This window comes from Vipera berus, assembly GCF_964194415.1.
Source record: "Vipera berus genome assembly, chromosome: Z".
Classification (NCBI taxonomy): domain Eukaryota; kingdom Metazoa; phylum Chordata; class Lepidosauria; order Squamata; family Viperidae; genus Vipera; species Vipera berus.
The window spans coordinates 36,502,709-36,519,177 of NC_138205.1; the positions used below are offsets into that span (position 1 = coordinate 36,502,709).

The 16,469-nt window shown below is 35.9% G+C and overlaps 1 protein-coding gene across 1 annotated transcript in view; it reads right to left on the minus strand.

Moving 5' to 3' along the window:
• Positions 1 to 5,910: 5,910 nt before the first annotated feature.
• Positions 5,911 to 16,469, minus strand: part of SRCIN1 (SRC kinase signaling inhibitor 1) — a gene marked incomplete at both ends in the record, with an annotated part of 158,603 nt that continues 148,044 nt past the window's right edge. Inside the window, 2 exons of the mRNA XM_081345707.1 lie at positions 5,911 to 6,045; positions 12,821 to 12,961. Of these exons, the coding sequence (XP_081201833.1) occupies positions 5,911 to 6,045; positions 12,821 to 12,961 (276 nt within the window). The remainder of the gene's footprint in view (positions 6,046 to 12,820; positions 12,962 to 16,469) is intronic.

The window sequence follows — 16,469 nt, forward strand, 5'->3', positions numbered from 1 at the left end:
CCCCTGGTATAGGGTGTCTCTGGACTCTTTCCATCATTTATTATTACATGCTCTTTGTTTTTCAAAGACATTATAGCAATGTTTTATTTGTTATGACTTCACTATTATACCTACTGTATGTCTTTCTTTCTTTTGCTATTCTAGACTAACTGCCAAATTTTAGTTGTAAAATTCAGTGTATTTCAATAGTTTGAGATTCAAGTGCTTTTTTTAGAATATGGTACCAGTTAAATCAATTAAATGATTTCAAATTTTAAAATGTTCATTGGAGCTTCATGGTAGAAAGCATTGTAAGAGATGCTGTTGTCTGCAAAAAATGGGATGGGGAGGAACTCTATATGGTTTTCTAAGGTTTTGACTTTTGCTGCTCTGTTGCTATTTGCCACAGAACAGATATTTATATACAATGTTAGTTCTATTCCTCCTTTATTGTAAGGGTTCCTTTCCCCAAATTCTGAAAACAACCAATGACAGAGTTATTAAATAATTTGTGTGAGACAGCCATGTTTTGAGCTGCTGGATACATAAGACTTCATTTTCCCTAGTCCTTAGCATAGATTGTATAAAAATAATCCCATAATTTACCTTATTAAACTACAAATCCCAAAATGCACTGGGGAACATTTAAATTAATTTAAGACATACAGTATTACATGATGAATTTACAATACTGTTAACAGTACAGAAAATTCTCACCAAATTTTAGGAATCTTGTTGCTTTATTCTTCTGAAGCCACTTTGTTCTATTAAGTAAGTAAGTTTGGTCTTTATCCAAGAACTTCTGAGATCTAAGGACTTCTCACTAGGAAGTATTTTTTTTTCAAATGAAGACATGTATTGCCTCAGATCCATATGTTTTATCTTAAAAGTAGGCCAAAGATATAGTTCTCAAATATAGTTTTTCTTAGGGCTTCGAATCAGGAGTAACAATCAGAACTAATAAATGTTTGTAAAATATACACTCAGTTAAGTGAGCTGTAGTTCACAAACATTTATGCCTTTTACAGTAATAACGTTTGTTCATCTGGAAAAGGACTATCAGACTCCTGATATTTGGCTACTACAACACAGTTGTCCTCCTAGAATGTCTACAATCCCAAAGGTATGGAGTTGCTTGAACCTCCTACTTTATTTACTAGTAAAAATATCTAGTAATGCCACTTGCCACTGAATTTGAACTTGAGTAATTAACCCCTGGAAAACATCTTTGTTGTATTGAGGGTTCATTATCTTAAAGAGCATAAAGGTAAAGTCTCCTTAAAATTTAGGTTAAATTCCTTGAAGTTATGTGGGCATGTTTACATATTATTATTTTTCAATAAATAGAGTTGAATAATGAAATTTATGTAGAGTGGTATATATTTAACCCTTGTCAATAAACTCAATAAATATTTTAGACCTGATCTGCTTATTGATGACAAAATGAATTTAAATGCTTTTTAAAAAATGCATTTTGCTAGATCTATCTAAAATTTTAAGAAAATAACTTGATGGATGATGTTGGTTAAAAGGCATATGAGAGTATGCTTTGTCTACAATTTTTATTAACTTCTTAGAGGCACAATCAACTGCTGCTGAAGGAAGAACATTAAGTTTTACTTAGACATCTATTTCATTTGTTAAATATTAATTTATATCTGTTTTATTCTGGATATGCCTATTTAATATTTTAGGCCTGTCCTTGTTCTCTTGACCATATTCACTTTATAAGTACAGATCTCAAAACTGAATATGGTTCATGATTCAAAATGTGCTGTAGGCTACTGAATGAGATTTATTAAGCATGGCGATGACAATAACGTGAAATTAAAAATTATATAATTAAATTAAATTTAAATTAAATTAAGAAACAAACACCTTACAGTATTTCATTCTTTATTATGGCCAGAGAGTGAAGTGGGAAAGAGGAAAGAATAGATAGGACAATTTCAAAGTAGGTTAGAATTAATCAATCCTATTGCAATGTAAACTACTTGCTAAGAAGTTTAAATCAGTATATTTAAATCAATGTAACTACATTTTGAAATCACTGGAATCGCTAGCAAATCATTATAATCAGAGCATAAATAATTACTAATTTTGTCTTTAAAGCCTATGTAGATTACAGCTACTGATAAAGATGGAAAAGTAAGGAAACAGACATTTTCCCTCCAATGCTCTTTGCTGGTTTGGGCTAACATGAAACTTCAATCTTTTCATGCATAATCTGAGGAGTGGTGGAAGCTTTAAGAAACAAGAAACTCTTTAACCAAATGACTGATTCTTGAACCTCCACAAAACAACTGTGGTGTGAATCATATGACTTTAGTGGCATTAATTAAAACTTCTATATGATATCCTCAGTGATTTTTTAATTAATTGAAAGTAAGTGGAATAATTAAAGATCTACATGGAACTCCCTACTTCCTCTCTAGGAAACCCTAAAATCTTAAGTTTTTGCAAAAATGCTGAGAGGTCCACTCGCAATTCTTCAGTTTGTCCCAAAAATGCTTTTTCAAAAGGCAAATAGACTATTTGTTTTTCCTTGAAGACATTTCACTTCTTACCCAAGAAACTTCTTAGTTCTGACTGAACTGAAGCTTCTTCAGTCAGAACTAAGAAGCTTTTTGGATGAGAAGGGAAACTTCTTCAAGGAAAAACAAAGAAAGTCCAGTTTCCTTTTGAAAAAGCACCTTTGGAACAATCATGACTTGGATGACTGAGAATCTCCATGGATAATTCTTCTGTTTAATTAACCCCATCTCCAACAATCACCCAATTCTTTGAGAGATAAGAAACACAGCTTAAAGGCAATTTTTAAAGGAATATGCCTTTAAGATTAATTATGTGATTCAAATGTAGCTCTTCTTTTGCTAGACTTTTGACTCTCTCTTAGTCTAGAGTGTTACCACAATGAAACAATTTCCACAATGTCAAAAGCCAAAACCAATAGGAAACCCCCCCACCCCCCAAAAAAGAATGGGGCTATTCAGGAGCAAGGAATTGCCATGTGGAGTAGAGCTTTTAGCTCTGTTTACCACCACTTAATGTAGCTTCTAAGCATAAAGAGTTACATATAGAATTGAACCACTCTCTCTCTCTCTCTCTCTCTCTCCCTCTCTTTCTCTCTCTCTCTCTCTCTCCCCCCCTCCCCCATATACTAGACACAAGAAATTCATTTTCTTTTTTGTCAATATTTATATATTTATATTACGTATATTATATATATATAATATGTAAATATATTTCTTAAAACAAATATATAAAATGTTAAGACACTTCACTGAAATGTAAAGAGGTTGCTTTTTTGTTTTCTGTTTGTTCTGCAATCCCAAGAAATTGCATTATGGATTGTTGTTACATAGTTAATTTTTAAAACATTTTTAAAACTTTGTTATTCAAAAAAAGGTTGTCTTAAAATTTTTATACAAAAATGATTTGATTTACAAAAAAAAGAGAAGAGAAACCATAAAAAAACAAATACCCAGTTTCCTCCCACCAAAAAATCCTGATAATAAAATTAAAAAGAACAAGGTAGTCAACAAAACCAGGAGTGATTACATCTTGTAATATGTTGCATACAAACTCTTCATTTTCTTTTTTTACAATAGCACACCATTTTGCTATACACATGAAGAGGCATGCCCTCACAGATGCATGTTTTTCCACGTCAAATATTACTTCATATACTGTATGTGCTTAACATTTCAGGACATAAATCTGGGGGTGGGTAATTATCACACACAAACACCATTGAAAAGAGTGGGATTTGTGCCAGGAAGTGATTTTACATCTGCACAGGTACCATTGATTTCATAGTGGTTGTGCTTGATGAGACACACGCCCCCCCTGTGGATTATGCCCTTTTTTTTAAGGAACTTCCTCCCTCCCCCAGCCCGATTCCTCTTGGCATGCCTTTCTGGACACATGCATGCATATGGTGTTTTTATTTTCATAAATTCTCCATGATTATAAACACTCACCCACCTTTCTTGCCAGATCCACAAGGGTTTCAGAGTTTGGCATTTGTGATTCAGCCAAAGCATTTTTCCCTTACCATACATACTCACATTCCCATGACTGATATATCTTCTTTTCTGTGCTGTATTTTTTAAAAAATGTCATACTGTGCAGATCATCATGCAGAATCTAATAGAAAATCACTAACACTTCTGCATCTTATCAGTTAAAAAAAACCAGGTAATTTCTTTTTGATAACTTACTAAACATATAGTTTTTCTATCTAGACCCAATGAAAATTCCTTTCCAGAGATATAGTAGTACATTTAAACTTCTACCAATTGCTCCATAAATAGTCAAGAGCCGCCCAATTTGGTTGATCCTTCTACCATCTAAAACTCAGCTCTTTTTGAGACCATAAACCTGTAGGAAATTCTTCAATGAAAGCCCCACTGAATTTAAGGACTTTCCCAACTGCTCTTTCTTTCACTCCACACTATCTTCCTGCCCCCCACTCCCCTGCACTGCCCTTCTCATTTCCTAGTTTGAGCTTTCATAAATAAGGAACAGAATCTTTGCAAATTATAGATTCTGCCAGCATCATTTCTCCAGCCCTATTTTGAAAAAAATCTGACAAAATCACCTTCACCCCCACCCCACCCCTTCAATTGCAGCAAATATTATTTAGTCTCTTTTGATCTGCTGCAAATTTCACGTGAAACTCTTCTTTGTCCTTCTAACGTAGCTTCTCTGATACCCTGACGCCCTCATCTCCCTGACTATTGCCTCCTATTTGGTATCCCACACATTTGGGGGGCTCTCTCCCCTCACATACATGGTCACTGAAGAGACATTTAAAGTGCTACATTTGATGGATTAATTTTCTAGGAAGCGTAACTTTCCATTTTAGACCCTGTTCTCAACACTGTTCAGTAAACCTTCTGCTACCTATTCTGGATGTGTCCTCCCTCCTTCCCTTTTTTAAAACATTTTGTACACTTAAGAAGATTGGAAGGGGCTAATATTATTACCAGCTTGATATTCAGTGCTTTTTCCCCAAACCTTTATTCTTCTACCAAATTTAATCCAGTGTTTGGAAGGAAACATCCCCCCTCCCTCCCAAAGCTATAAAATTGCAAGAGATGTGTGTGTGTGCATACGTATGCACATACACACATACACACACACACATATCCCACCTTAGTCTTTGATACAGCAAATAGAACAACAGAAATCCACAAAGTGGAAGCACACACATGCCCCAAAGTCAAAACACCATTGATTCATGAATGATTTAGCACATACCTACAAAGATTCATATTAATCTATTAATTACAACTACCTTTGTTTTTCGTATAAGGAAAGATGAATAGCAGCAATGTCCATGGGGTTCTGAGGCATCTTCAGAAATAGGTCTCTTCCCTTCCCACCTATAGGCTTTTGATATGATTTGGTTTTTCTCCACCACCCGTGTGCCCAATAATGTCTTTGTTGCTTTCAAACATGCTGCTAAATGTTTGAATATTCTTTCAACAAGAACCTAAATTGCTAGAGTAGAAAAGTGAAGTTGAGATAGGGGTGGATGGGGAAGGGAGGATTCATAGGAAAAACAGAAAGACCTCATCAGTCACATTATAGCATGAAAAAGGATAAACAAATTAGTCAACTTAGGAACTGAGGAGGAACAGTCACCTAGCCATTCTAGAGCACACTAAGATGCCCAAAGTGACCCTTTTGGCTAAGATCAAGTGTAGTATAAACATTGGCCATTTTGGAAGTGACCAAGATTGGCCATTTTGATCTAATGCTGAAAAGTACAAGGAAGGCGGAGACCTTTCTGAGGTGCCTCAGGAAGAGCTGGGAGTAGGAAACAGAGAGACACAAGCCCTCCCCAGACCACCCCCACCCCCACCCCGCCCCTGTTACAGTATGTAGGAAAAACTACCAACGGAGAATTTGGCAAAGGAGCTTCTAGAATGAAATGGAGGAGTTCCGTGACCCAAAGGAAGTCAGAACCGGGATGGAGGTCCTGCCCGAAGTAGGTTTCTCTGAGACCGGGCTGGAAGTCTCATTCCCCGTGCCAGAGTCCTTGGCTGTTCTAGCGGCCTAGAAAGAAAAGCAAGATTCAGGGGAAAAAAGGTGAGGAGGAGAAAAGGGAAATAGCCAAGGGAAAAACAAATATTTTTCTCTCAAAGGGAAGAACAAATAGAAAGAAACAGAGAGAAAGAGGTAGAGTAAGCTAATTGGGAACATTCCTGTTAGAAGTCAGAGCATGAAAAACCTAAGGCAAAAGTTCTGCTCGATAAAATCATGAGGTCAAGGCGAGTAGATTGTTAACAAGATTACTGAACAAGGGCAAGGAGTGAACATTAGATAGAGGATTTAAAGAACACAGAAAGAGGTGAAAGAGAAGTCAGGTGGGAAAATACAAACACACAGGCAAGTTGAAAAAAGGGAAGACAGATTTAGGAAAATGAGGAAGAAAAAGAAATAAAATATTTAGTTTGTGGCCATGGACACTAAGTTAGAACAACATTATCCTATAGTGGAAGCAGGCAAAACAAAAAAATGAGTATAGGACAAAGGAGGATGCTGGTGCTTGCAAAGGTGCTGTTTATCAAATTAAGAAACAAAGAAACTGTTTTTGGTTGGAATTAAGAGATATCATTTGTTTTGAAGAATGTCATAATATGCAGGCTACTTTCAGATTTGGCACAGAGGGGAGAAAGCTCTTTTTATTTCTAATACTAAATATTAAATACTAGGTTTGTGCAGTAGTTCTCAGTCTGATGGCTAAAGATGTGGTAAGGAGGGAAAGAAAAAACAGTGAAAGGCATGTGAGAATAAAATATAAACCAGTTGTGAATAAGCAGGCTTCTTTTGCAATCATTACTTAAGTGAGTTCTATCTATTAAACCTGGCCATTTTGTAATCCCATAAAAGACTTTTTCTTCTGTAGTTAAATGCACATGAAATAAAATCACTTGTCACGGCGATTTGTGTGGGACTTTACACTAAATATATTAGCAAGGCAGACAGAAATGTATTTGCTTGAAGGAGAACTGGAAGGATGAAAGATAAAATCCAATTCAAGTAATAAGAAACTACACTAATCCATTCACTGACACTGCTGTGATGGCACATATATCTGTCATGCTATTCCTCTAGAAGATAAGAGGCGTTATGAAAAATGAAGACAAGGAATAAAAAATATTAAGCCAACAAAATTAAAGGTGTGGGATACAGGTGGTCCTCAAGTTACTATCACAACTGGAACCAGAATCTTGATTATTGAGCAAAGAGGTGGTTACATGAGATGCCAATGTGACTGGTTCACTAACAACCAGAACCCTGGCAATCCCAGTTGCAGTTGTTAAAGGACCGTATAGGTCAGGTGTAGGGAACCTTGGCTCTTTTATGACTTGTGGACTTCAATACCCAGAATTCCTGAACCAGCCATGCTAGTTGGTATAGGTGATTAAGCAGACAGAGAAAAAGAACTTCCTGTCAAAGGAGGGCAGGCAGATCTCCCCCATGTGCAGAAGGAAATTTATGCACCGGACTGGAGAAACAAAGCAGGGTTCTCTTCATGATCCCCACTTTGTTTCCCCCAGTTCTTCTCTCCTCTGAACATGGAAAGAAACTTGTGTGATGGGCTGGAGAAACAAAATTCAGATTTTAGCAATCCCTGCTTCATTTCTCCAGCCCAGCACACAAGTTCCCTTCATGCAACAAAACTAGATATATGCATAAAGTTCTTACTGAAATATATGCAAGCCTGGATATATGACTAGAAGTGTTGCAAATAAGTCATATCAGGAAGGTTCTGGTGGCATTCCAGAAATGAAATCCCATAATCCTTCTCCAAAGATATTACATAGTGGGGAAAAACAATATTAGTTCTAATCATATTACCATAAGTCTCATCTCCCTCTGTTGCCACTTGCATCAAAAGGAATAAAGAGGGAGGATTCTGATGTACTGTAACTTATTCTTTATAGACAAGAATTTTTTTTGCCAGAAGAAATTTCTAAATTTTGGTCTTCATCACCTACAAATCTCAGCCCACTTGCTATTTTAAATGTTGTGTCATAGCTAGCTTTGTGATAAAGGCAAGTGTCTACTGATGCAAAGCATCTGCACATCATTCATCATTTGGAGAAAGTTGACCTTTAGAAATGTTCCTGACAGACAAACAGCACCTGTGCTAGGTTTGTATTGCAATTAATATAAATAAATACAAGTAAAAATAATGGGGCTATGCAGAAAAAAGTGACGAAGAGGGTTATATAGACTCATTTTGCTCATAATGTATATCTCATAATAGACCATGTTTTCCCAATCTGATATCCTACAAGTTGTACATTCTACAACTTCTAGAATGCTGCCTAGGCATCTTGAGAACATTACTTTTAATACATCTAGAAAAAAATGGCAAAACATTTCAAAAAGTCAAAGGAAGACAGCCAAATTCACCATTAGCCATTTACTCTGCCATGTTTGGAGTAGGAGGGGAGAGCTTGTTTATCTATTGCCAAATGAGCAAAACAGAGAGTCCTTTAAGGAGAGATTGAGAACATGGGAAAGCAAGTATCTATGGTCTTTGATCTACTCACACATGACAAAAAAAGAAGATAGAAGCAGGAGTGAATTCTGGGGAAAGCACCAGCAAAGCAAAAGTGCTTAGGGACCAAGAAGAAAGGAAAAAGGGTAGGATTTATCGAAAGGAAGATCAAGTCTCCAGGAACAAAGGGGGGGGGAGAGAAACAGGTAGATATGTTGTGCTTAAGTAATGGAAAAATGGTGGTTGTTACCTTGCTTTGTGGCCTCAGAAAGTTGGCAAGCCACTGGGTACACTGTCAGCATCAGCAAGAACACAGAAGCATGTCAACCCAGCTGAACTGAACTGACTAAACCATTTAGATCCCAACCATTACTAGTGCACTTAGACAGTAGGGTGGCAAGATGCTTGGATAATTACTGAATAGTGATACCAATAAAGGAGAAAATTTGTATTGTGTTTGTAATTCCTTCATTTCTTACTGAATAGTGAATCAGAACTGTCTCTGTGCATTGCATGACTACAACTGTTAAATTTTGTAGTCAGTTAATGTTCAGATAAGAAAGATTCAAGTTAGAGTTGAACAGAACTGTCTTCATAAATATTATATTCATTATGTGCATTGGATTTTCATTTGGAAATTTATAAGATTTAGCCTTGGGGCCTTCCTTTCCATCAGAATCATAAAACGGGCAAGAGTTTAAATTTAAGACTGGGAAGATTAAAAAATATCCTGGAAAAAGACAGTGATAAATAACTTCTGCACTGTATTGTTGCCAATAAAATTATATGGATGTATCCATGATCTTGCCAGGAATCAAGGTCAAATAAAAGAGGACTTTTACTTCCCAACTGCAATCCTAATAAAAATCCATCATATGTTGAATTTAGAGGTGGAAAAAGAAATTGTTAAATTTTGTTTTCTTATTTCGAATTGTGTTGCTGGGGAAGAATTTTCATTGTGACTGCCTCTACTATGAGAAAAATGAAACTTATTATGTTGCCCATACAGTTTTGAAAGTGGGGTATTAATATAGAAGGATTAAAATTGTTATATGCAGCTACAGATTGGCTAATTCACGTAATATCTGTTGTTTTCATTGTAAACATTTTATACAGTTTTTATAAAGGCATGCAATATACTGTCAATGTTTGTGGGAATCATGATAATATTACCAACACTAAAATATTTTCATAAAAATATCATTTGTCATACTTCAACATTCTGAAGTTTATAGATTGCTTCCCTACCTCTTTCTTCCATCCAGGCATATTCATAGACAAAGAACTCTATGACCAGAGAAAGAAAAGGAATGCTGGGATAGGGCTTTATCACAGCCAGCTGGGTTTCAAATGGAGGGACACAGCTTTGAAGAGCAAAGAGACTGCTGATATAACTTGACTCCAGAAAAGGTACTGGGAGCTAATCTGCCCATTCAACCAGAAAGTATCTTCCATCCCTGCCTAAATATTGATGACACTTCCATATAACTTGCCTTTCCACCACTGAAACCTTGAGTAGGTTGTTTTGACCATTTAAAGTTATTGGGATGCTAAGCAACAGGGCATATTTATTTCTTTTTGAGTTTGCCTTGCTTGCGTGAACCTTGCAATTTGTCAGCCCTGTCTTTCAGGCCTCTCTAAACAGACAAGGCAAAGCACTATAAAAGATATTCCAAATTTAGAACTTTTCCAAACTGTTCACAGCATTTTGAGTTTGGTCCTGGTTTGAAATCTAAAAGAACACCCAGTAGGTCATTGAGATATGGTTGGCGTAAAAATCATGACACACTCTCCATGTTAGGGTTCCTCAAATGGATCCACAAAATTAGCTATTACTTTTTATGCACAAGAGTAGTTCTATCTCATTAGGGGAGGGATAGTGAAGAACAGTTATGGAATATAGAAGGAACGAATCATTATAGTTTGTGGCCAACATCCATTTCTTAGGCAAAGTGTTCAACCAGACAACACCTTACCAGATTCAGACATTCTTCCATCATTTCTCAATCCATGTTAATAATTAGGTATAGCATAAATTGGGAATTGATGGGTGATGAGCCAGACCAGCAGAGTTTCCAGAGAAAGGGAAGAGATTGATGATGTGTATTGTGAATGTCAGGTCCTCATGAGGAAGCCTGCAGGACTAGGAGGGACTGAAAGGCAGCACCTCATGAATAAGAACACTGGGCGATGAGGAAGAAAGATACAACCTAAGCAGATTCTTTATGGACATTGGGTACAGCACTACTCTACCCGTTTACACACATCTGGAATACAGGTATTTAAAGATATCTTCAGAGCAGCAGAGCAACCAACCATCCAGTGAATGTTCTTATGACTTGGGACATGTTTAAAGGAAAAAAAACCCAGAAAAAAAGGATTTAAAACATAATCTGAGCAAACCGCCCCCCTTACTAACAATTTGGATTATAAAAATTTAAATAGATAAAGGGGCCAGTGGATTTTGAATTTTATTTTACGTTCCTTCAAATTAATTTTAAAAATGACATATACCTCCATAGGGAAAAAAAGCCCTGTTTGGGTTCTCCATGGGAAATAACCGATGGATCATTGTTTGTTTGTTTTTACAAATTTTAAATTGTGATGTTATTGTGTTATTCTGAGAAAGCTGCTTTGATGGATGGGATCATTAAAATAAAATAAATAACAATTCATGCTCAAGGGAATCAATCCAGATGACAATAAAAGAACTAGCCTAAGTATTAAAGTTTTACCTCCAAGTCAATGGGGAAAATAGCACCTGCATAGAAACTATAGTAAAGGTAAAGGTAAAGGTTCCCCCGCACATGCGTGCTAGTCGTTTCCGACTCTAGGGGCCGGTGCTCATCTCCGTTTCAAAGCCGAAGAGCCAGCGCTTGTCCAAGGACGTCTCCGTGGTCATGTGGCCGGCATGACTAGACGCCAAAGGCGCACGGAACGCTGTTACCTTCCCACCGTAGTGGTCCCTATTTTTCTACTTGCATTTTTACGTGCTTTCGAACTGCTAGGTTGGCAGAAGCTGGGACGAGTAACAGGCGCTCACTCTGCTACGCGGCACTCGGGATTCGACCCGCCAAACTGCCAACCTTCTGATCGACAAGCTCAGCGTCTTAATCCACTGAGCCACCGCGTCCCTTAGAAACTATAGGATCTATGAAATATTAATGCCTGGAACAATAAGCTTAGGATCCATGGGAATTTTTATTGATCTCTTTTAAAAAAACGATTGCCACTACTTACATTTTTCAGGGACCTCTCATCAAATTTTATATTGCCTCCCAAATGTCTTATCAATTCAGTAAAATGAATGCTAGAATAATTATATTCAAAAGTATAGGTATAGTAAAGAAGTATTTACATTAAAAAAGAGATATTAACTTGTATTTTGTTGTTTTTAATTATTAGGAGGATTTATTTTAAGCTTATCCTTATTCAATATTTTTAGTTGGTTTTGATTGTTTTCCCCCCAAGCCATTGTTATGCATCTATTGTAATTGCTTTTTCTTCTGCTTTTCAAAAAATATTGCAGAGTTATTGTGAATTGACTTTTTAAAAAATAATTGTTGCATATTTCTTTTCAATAGCATCTTTTATGCCATCTCTATATTTGGGTTATTATTATAATATGCCACGCATTTTGAAAGGGTGAATTCAAGCTAATGTCTGGAATCTGGGTGACTCTTTTGGGAAATGCATGTGGATTGTCCTTAACAACTGAGGAAGCTCAAGCCTGAGTAAGGTAGGAATAGATCTCAGGAAAAATGGATGTGCTCTAGTCTTTGGTGTGTGTGTGTGTGTGTGTGTGTGTGTGTGTGTGTATGTATATATATATATATATATATATATATATATATATATATATATATATATATATATATATATATATATATATATATATATATATATATATATATATATATATATATATATATATATATATATATGGAATCATCTCAACTCCCACTGTCACTGTTAATAAATAAATAAATAAATAAATAAATAAATAAATAAATAAATAAATAAATAAATAAATAAATAAATAAATAAATAAATGAATGAATAAGTAAGTAAGTAAGTATCCCTTCATTTTGAAATTCCAGTATGATAAATTATTGTGGACTTTATCTCAGGTAGGATAAAGATCAACTTTGAATACAATTTTAAAACCACATTCCAAATCTAAAGGGCTATTAAAAATCTATATTCAAAACAGATGCAATTCCCACCCAAAGCCTCAGAGACAGGACTATTTTCCTGGGAATAGTTGCTAACCTGTCTCCATACTTGCACAGAAAAAGTGGCCTACAAATAAACTACCTGCTGTTGTCCCTGGATGCGCATGTATTCCATGCGTTGCTTTATGTGTTTGCTTTTGTCTGGGCTGCCTTGCTGGGTTTGCTTTAGCCGTGATGCTGGATTGACCATCTTCATGGCTGGAATCGAGACACCGCCACCACTCTGGGGAAATAACAGATTAAGTGATTTTGTTGGGGATAGGTTAAGAAACAAGGATGTTGAAAACCAACACAAATAATAGCTTAAGGGTTGCCTTTGCTTCTACAGTTGTATTGTCATAGTGTGAATTGGCAGTTGTGTTTCCTGCCAAAAGCAAATTCCTCTATCCACCAGTAAATTGAGCTGCTACGATGTCATGAAATATCCCCAAACATTCTAACTGTTCAGTTACCATTTGTCTGATAAATTTGACACAAAATGCAGCTGAGATGTCAAAAAGGCTATTTTTTTCCTTTGGATTCTGGTCAGGGCAAGTATTTCATGGCAATCTTATCTGTTTCAATTTTATTGTATTCCAGCACAAGAAAATTAAATAATTTTTAAATGTAAAACAACTTTCCACCAGTAGTACCCTACCAAACCTATCACATTCTTTGATCAGCCTTCTCAAAGAACAGAGAGATGCTGATGCCATAGGCCCAGGAAATTACAGAATGCGAGTTTGGTACAAGTTTTTAAAACGAGTCCTTACTCTGTTCACCCCAACTGCCAGTCTGAAAATGCACAAGGGGTTTGGGGAACAAGAAGAGTTGAACAAAGAAACAGAGAAGTTAATTGAGTAGCAGAAAATAGCAGAAAGAATAACATAGGAAGGAGATAATGGGTTTTATTTTTAGCATACAGGATTTCTTCATACAACAATGTAGCAGATCTAGCATATGCAGATGTAAAGCAGTTCCTGTAGGTAGATAACTTATGCTCAAAAAACATAGTAATAAATATATATTATCCCTCACCTCAAGCAACTTAAAACGATTAGCTTTAAAAGTGTCAAAACCTTTCAATACTGTAATACAATTTTTTTTAAAAATAGTCTAAAGCAGTGTGAAAAGAATTACAGTTTTAGCTAAAGTATTGATAAAGGCTCACGTCACATTGTAATTTATCTATTCAAATACACAGAAAAAAATAGGAATGTTCTAACTATTCCAATATTTTACCTATACCAACTCCAATGAGGAAAGAGAAATCGGTGTGGCTACATAAAAAGCATAGTGAAGATCTGAAGCCAATGAAAGGATTCTAGGAAGGATACTGACAAAAAACCTATTGCTGTACAGTGAGTGCCTGAAAAGTAAAGCTTGAAATGATGAGATACTAATACTGTAAAAATAGTTTTTGTTTCTTAAAAAACAGCCAGGATATTAACTGCATAGTGAAGATGTCAAAATGCTAATAGATGGTACACACAAACACACAGACATAGGCAATGCTACTAACTCTTGCTTTGATTCAATCTTCTTCAATAATAGCATAAGTAATATAAATATAAAATGGATAAAAGAGAGGGGCTGAAACATGAAGATGATGGAAACATTTTCAGGATACATATGTCTATGACTAAATTTAAATCTGCAATCAGATCAGCTCTATCCCAGATATTAACATGGTTTCATGAATCCAGGAGCTATTGAGCAGTCAGTCTAACATTAACACTTTAATGTTAATTAATTAATTAATACTTAATTTTAAATATATGTATTTCTTTTGGAAAAGATTAGGCAATCATCATCAGAAGTCAGCATGGGTTTGCCTAATTGTTTTGCATGATTAACCTTAATAGATGGGAATACAACCTTAATAGACAGGAATATGGAGAATATAATACATTTTTATTTCAAAGGGGCATTTTTCAAAATACCCCCTTCCTTTTTGATTAACAACTATGATATGTATTGGGCATGACAATTAAATGGCTACAAAACTAGCTTGAAAGTAGTGTCTAATGAACACTCAAAAGTTCTTCATCGAATTAGAGACAGACATGTACTATGGTGAAACAAAGTTCTGTTCTGGATCTTCTAATTTTAAATATTTTTTATTGATGACTAAGATAAAAAAAGTGGAAGGGAATTTCCCATATTTGGGGGGTGATACAAATTGGGTAGGAGAGCCCACACTCAAAAATAATCCTTAATAGTAAAAGTAATGTTGATAGGGATGCGGTGGCTCAGTGGGTTAGGACGCTGAGCTTGTCGATCAGAAGGTCGGCAGTTTGGCGGGTCGAATCCCGAGTGCCGCATAACAGAGTGAGCGCCTGTTACTCGTCCCAGCTTCTGCCAACCTAGCAGTTCGAAAGCACGTAAAAATGCAAGTAGAAAAATAGGGACCACTACGGTGGGAAGGTAACAGCGTTCCGTGCGCCTTTGGCGTTTAGTCATGCCGGCCACATGACCACGGAGACGTCCTCGGACAAGCGCTGGCTCTTCGGCTTTGAAACGGAGATGAGCACCGGCCCCTAGAGTTGGAAACGACTAGCACACATGTGCGGGGGAACCTTTACCTTTACCTTTTAATGTTGATAGTAGAATAATTTACCTGTGTGTTCCCTATCAATAGATTTGTTCACAGAATAAACAGCCAGCAATCACAGATATTAAGAGCAGGGAACTAATTCAGTGACATAAATGGTCCCTTCTAACCAGTGGTGGGATTCAAATATGTGAACAACCAGTTCTCTGTGTGGATGCCGCTTCCGGAAATCCATTCTGGGCCTGGGCAACAAAAAATTAGCTGGTGCAAACTGGCTGAATTCCACCACTGCTTCTAACTCTATGATATTTCTATGCGGATTATAGAAAATGCACCAAGAATTTACCAAGATCTATGAAATTGTATGCAATTTTTGTACTGAACTTGGATGCTTGAGATAATGCCTAATCTGATTTATGGATGCTAATTACTGCTTGTGTTAGATGAGAGTATATGATCAAGTCTAGCAATCCCATTTCCTGTAACAACTTTTAAAGAAATGTATCTTTCATTCTGTGAAATGCTTTATGAATATCTAAGGACAGGAAGACTACGAGAGTTTGATACCTTCTGAATTAATATAGTGGCTATATGATAGAAGAGACATAGGAGACGCCTACACAGAGCCTTGCTGTGTTTTATTTCCATCACATATTAGACAGATTTGGAATATTACTAATGTTACATTGCATTTTAATTCACTTTGCCATAGATTATCAAAATTATCAGTTGTATGCAACTCCTTGCCTGAAATCATCATCAAGACAACTTGGCTTCATTGTACAATTCACAAGTTTGAACTTCAATACATAATCTTTATTTTAATATGTTGATATTCATGTCTATATTTATATGCAGATACCAGAAACCTAAAAATATCAGCTTTCATTTTTTTTATTTTCAAAGCAATTTTCTAGTTCTTAGGGAATGTTCATGAAATTTGTGCAGCCTAGATTCAGAGATGGGTCAGAATTTCCAGAAAATTAAATCCAAATGCGTACTTCTTTGTATGCCTAAAGGCTGTCAACCAAATTATAAAAAAATATTCTTGATTTGCATATTTTATGGAGGCTACTATTTTTGAACAGTTTCTTCAAAGTAAATATCTTTGATAAAAAGCTGTATGTGAATGTGAGTGCATGAATATCTAATATATACTACTTGAAAATAATAAAACAACTGTAAATATCTGTACCCC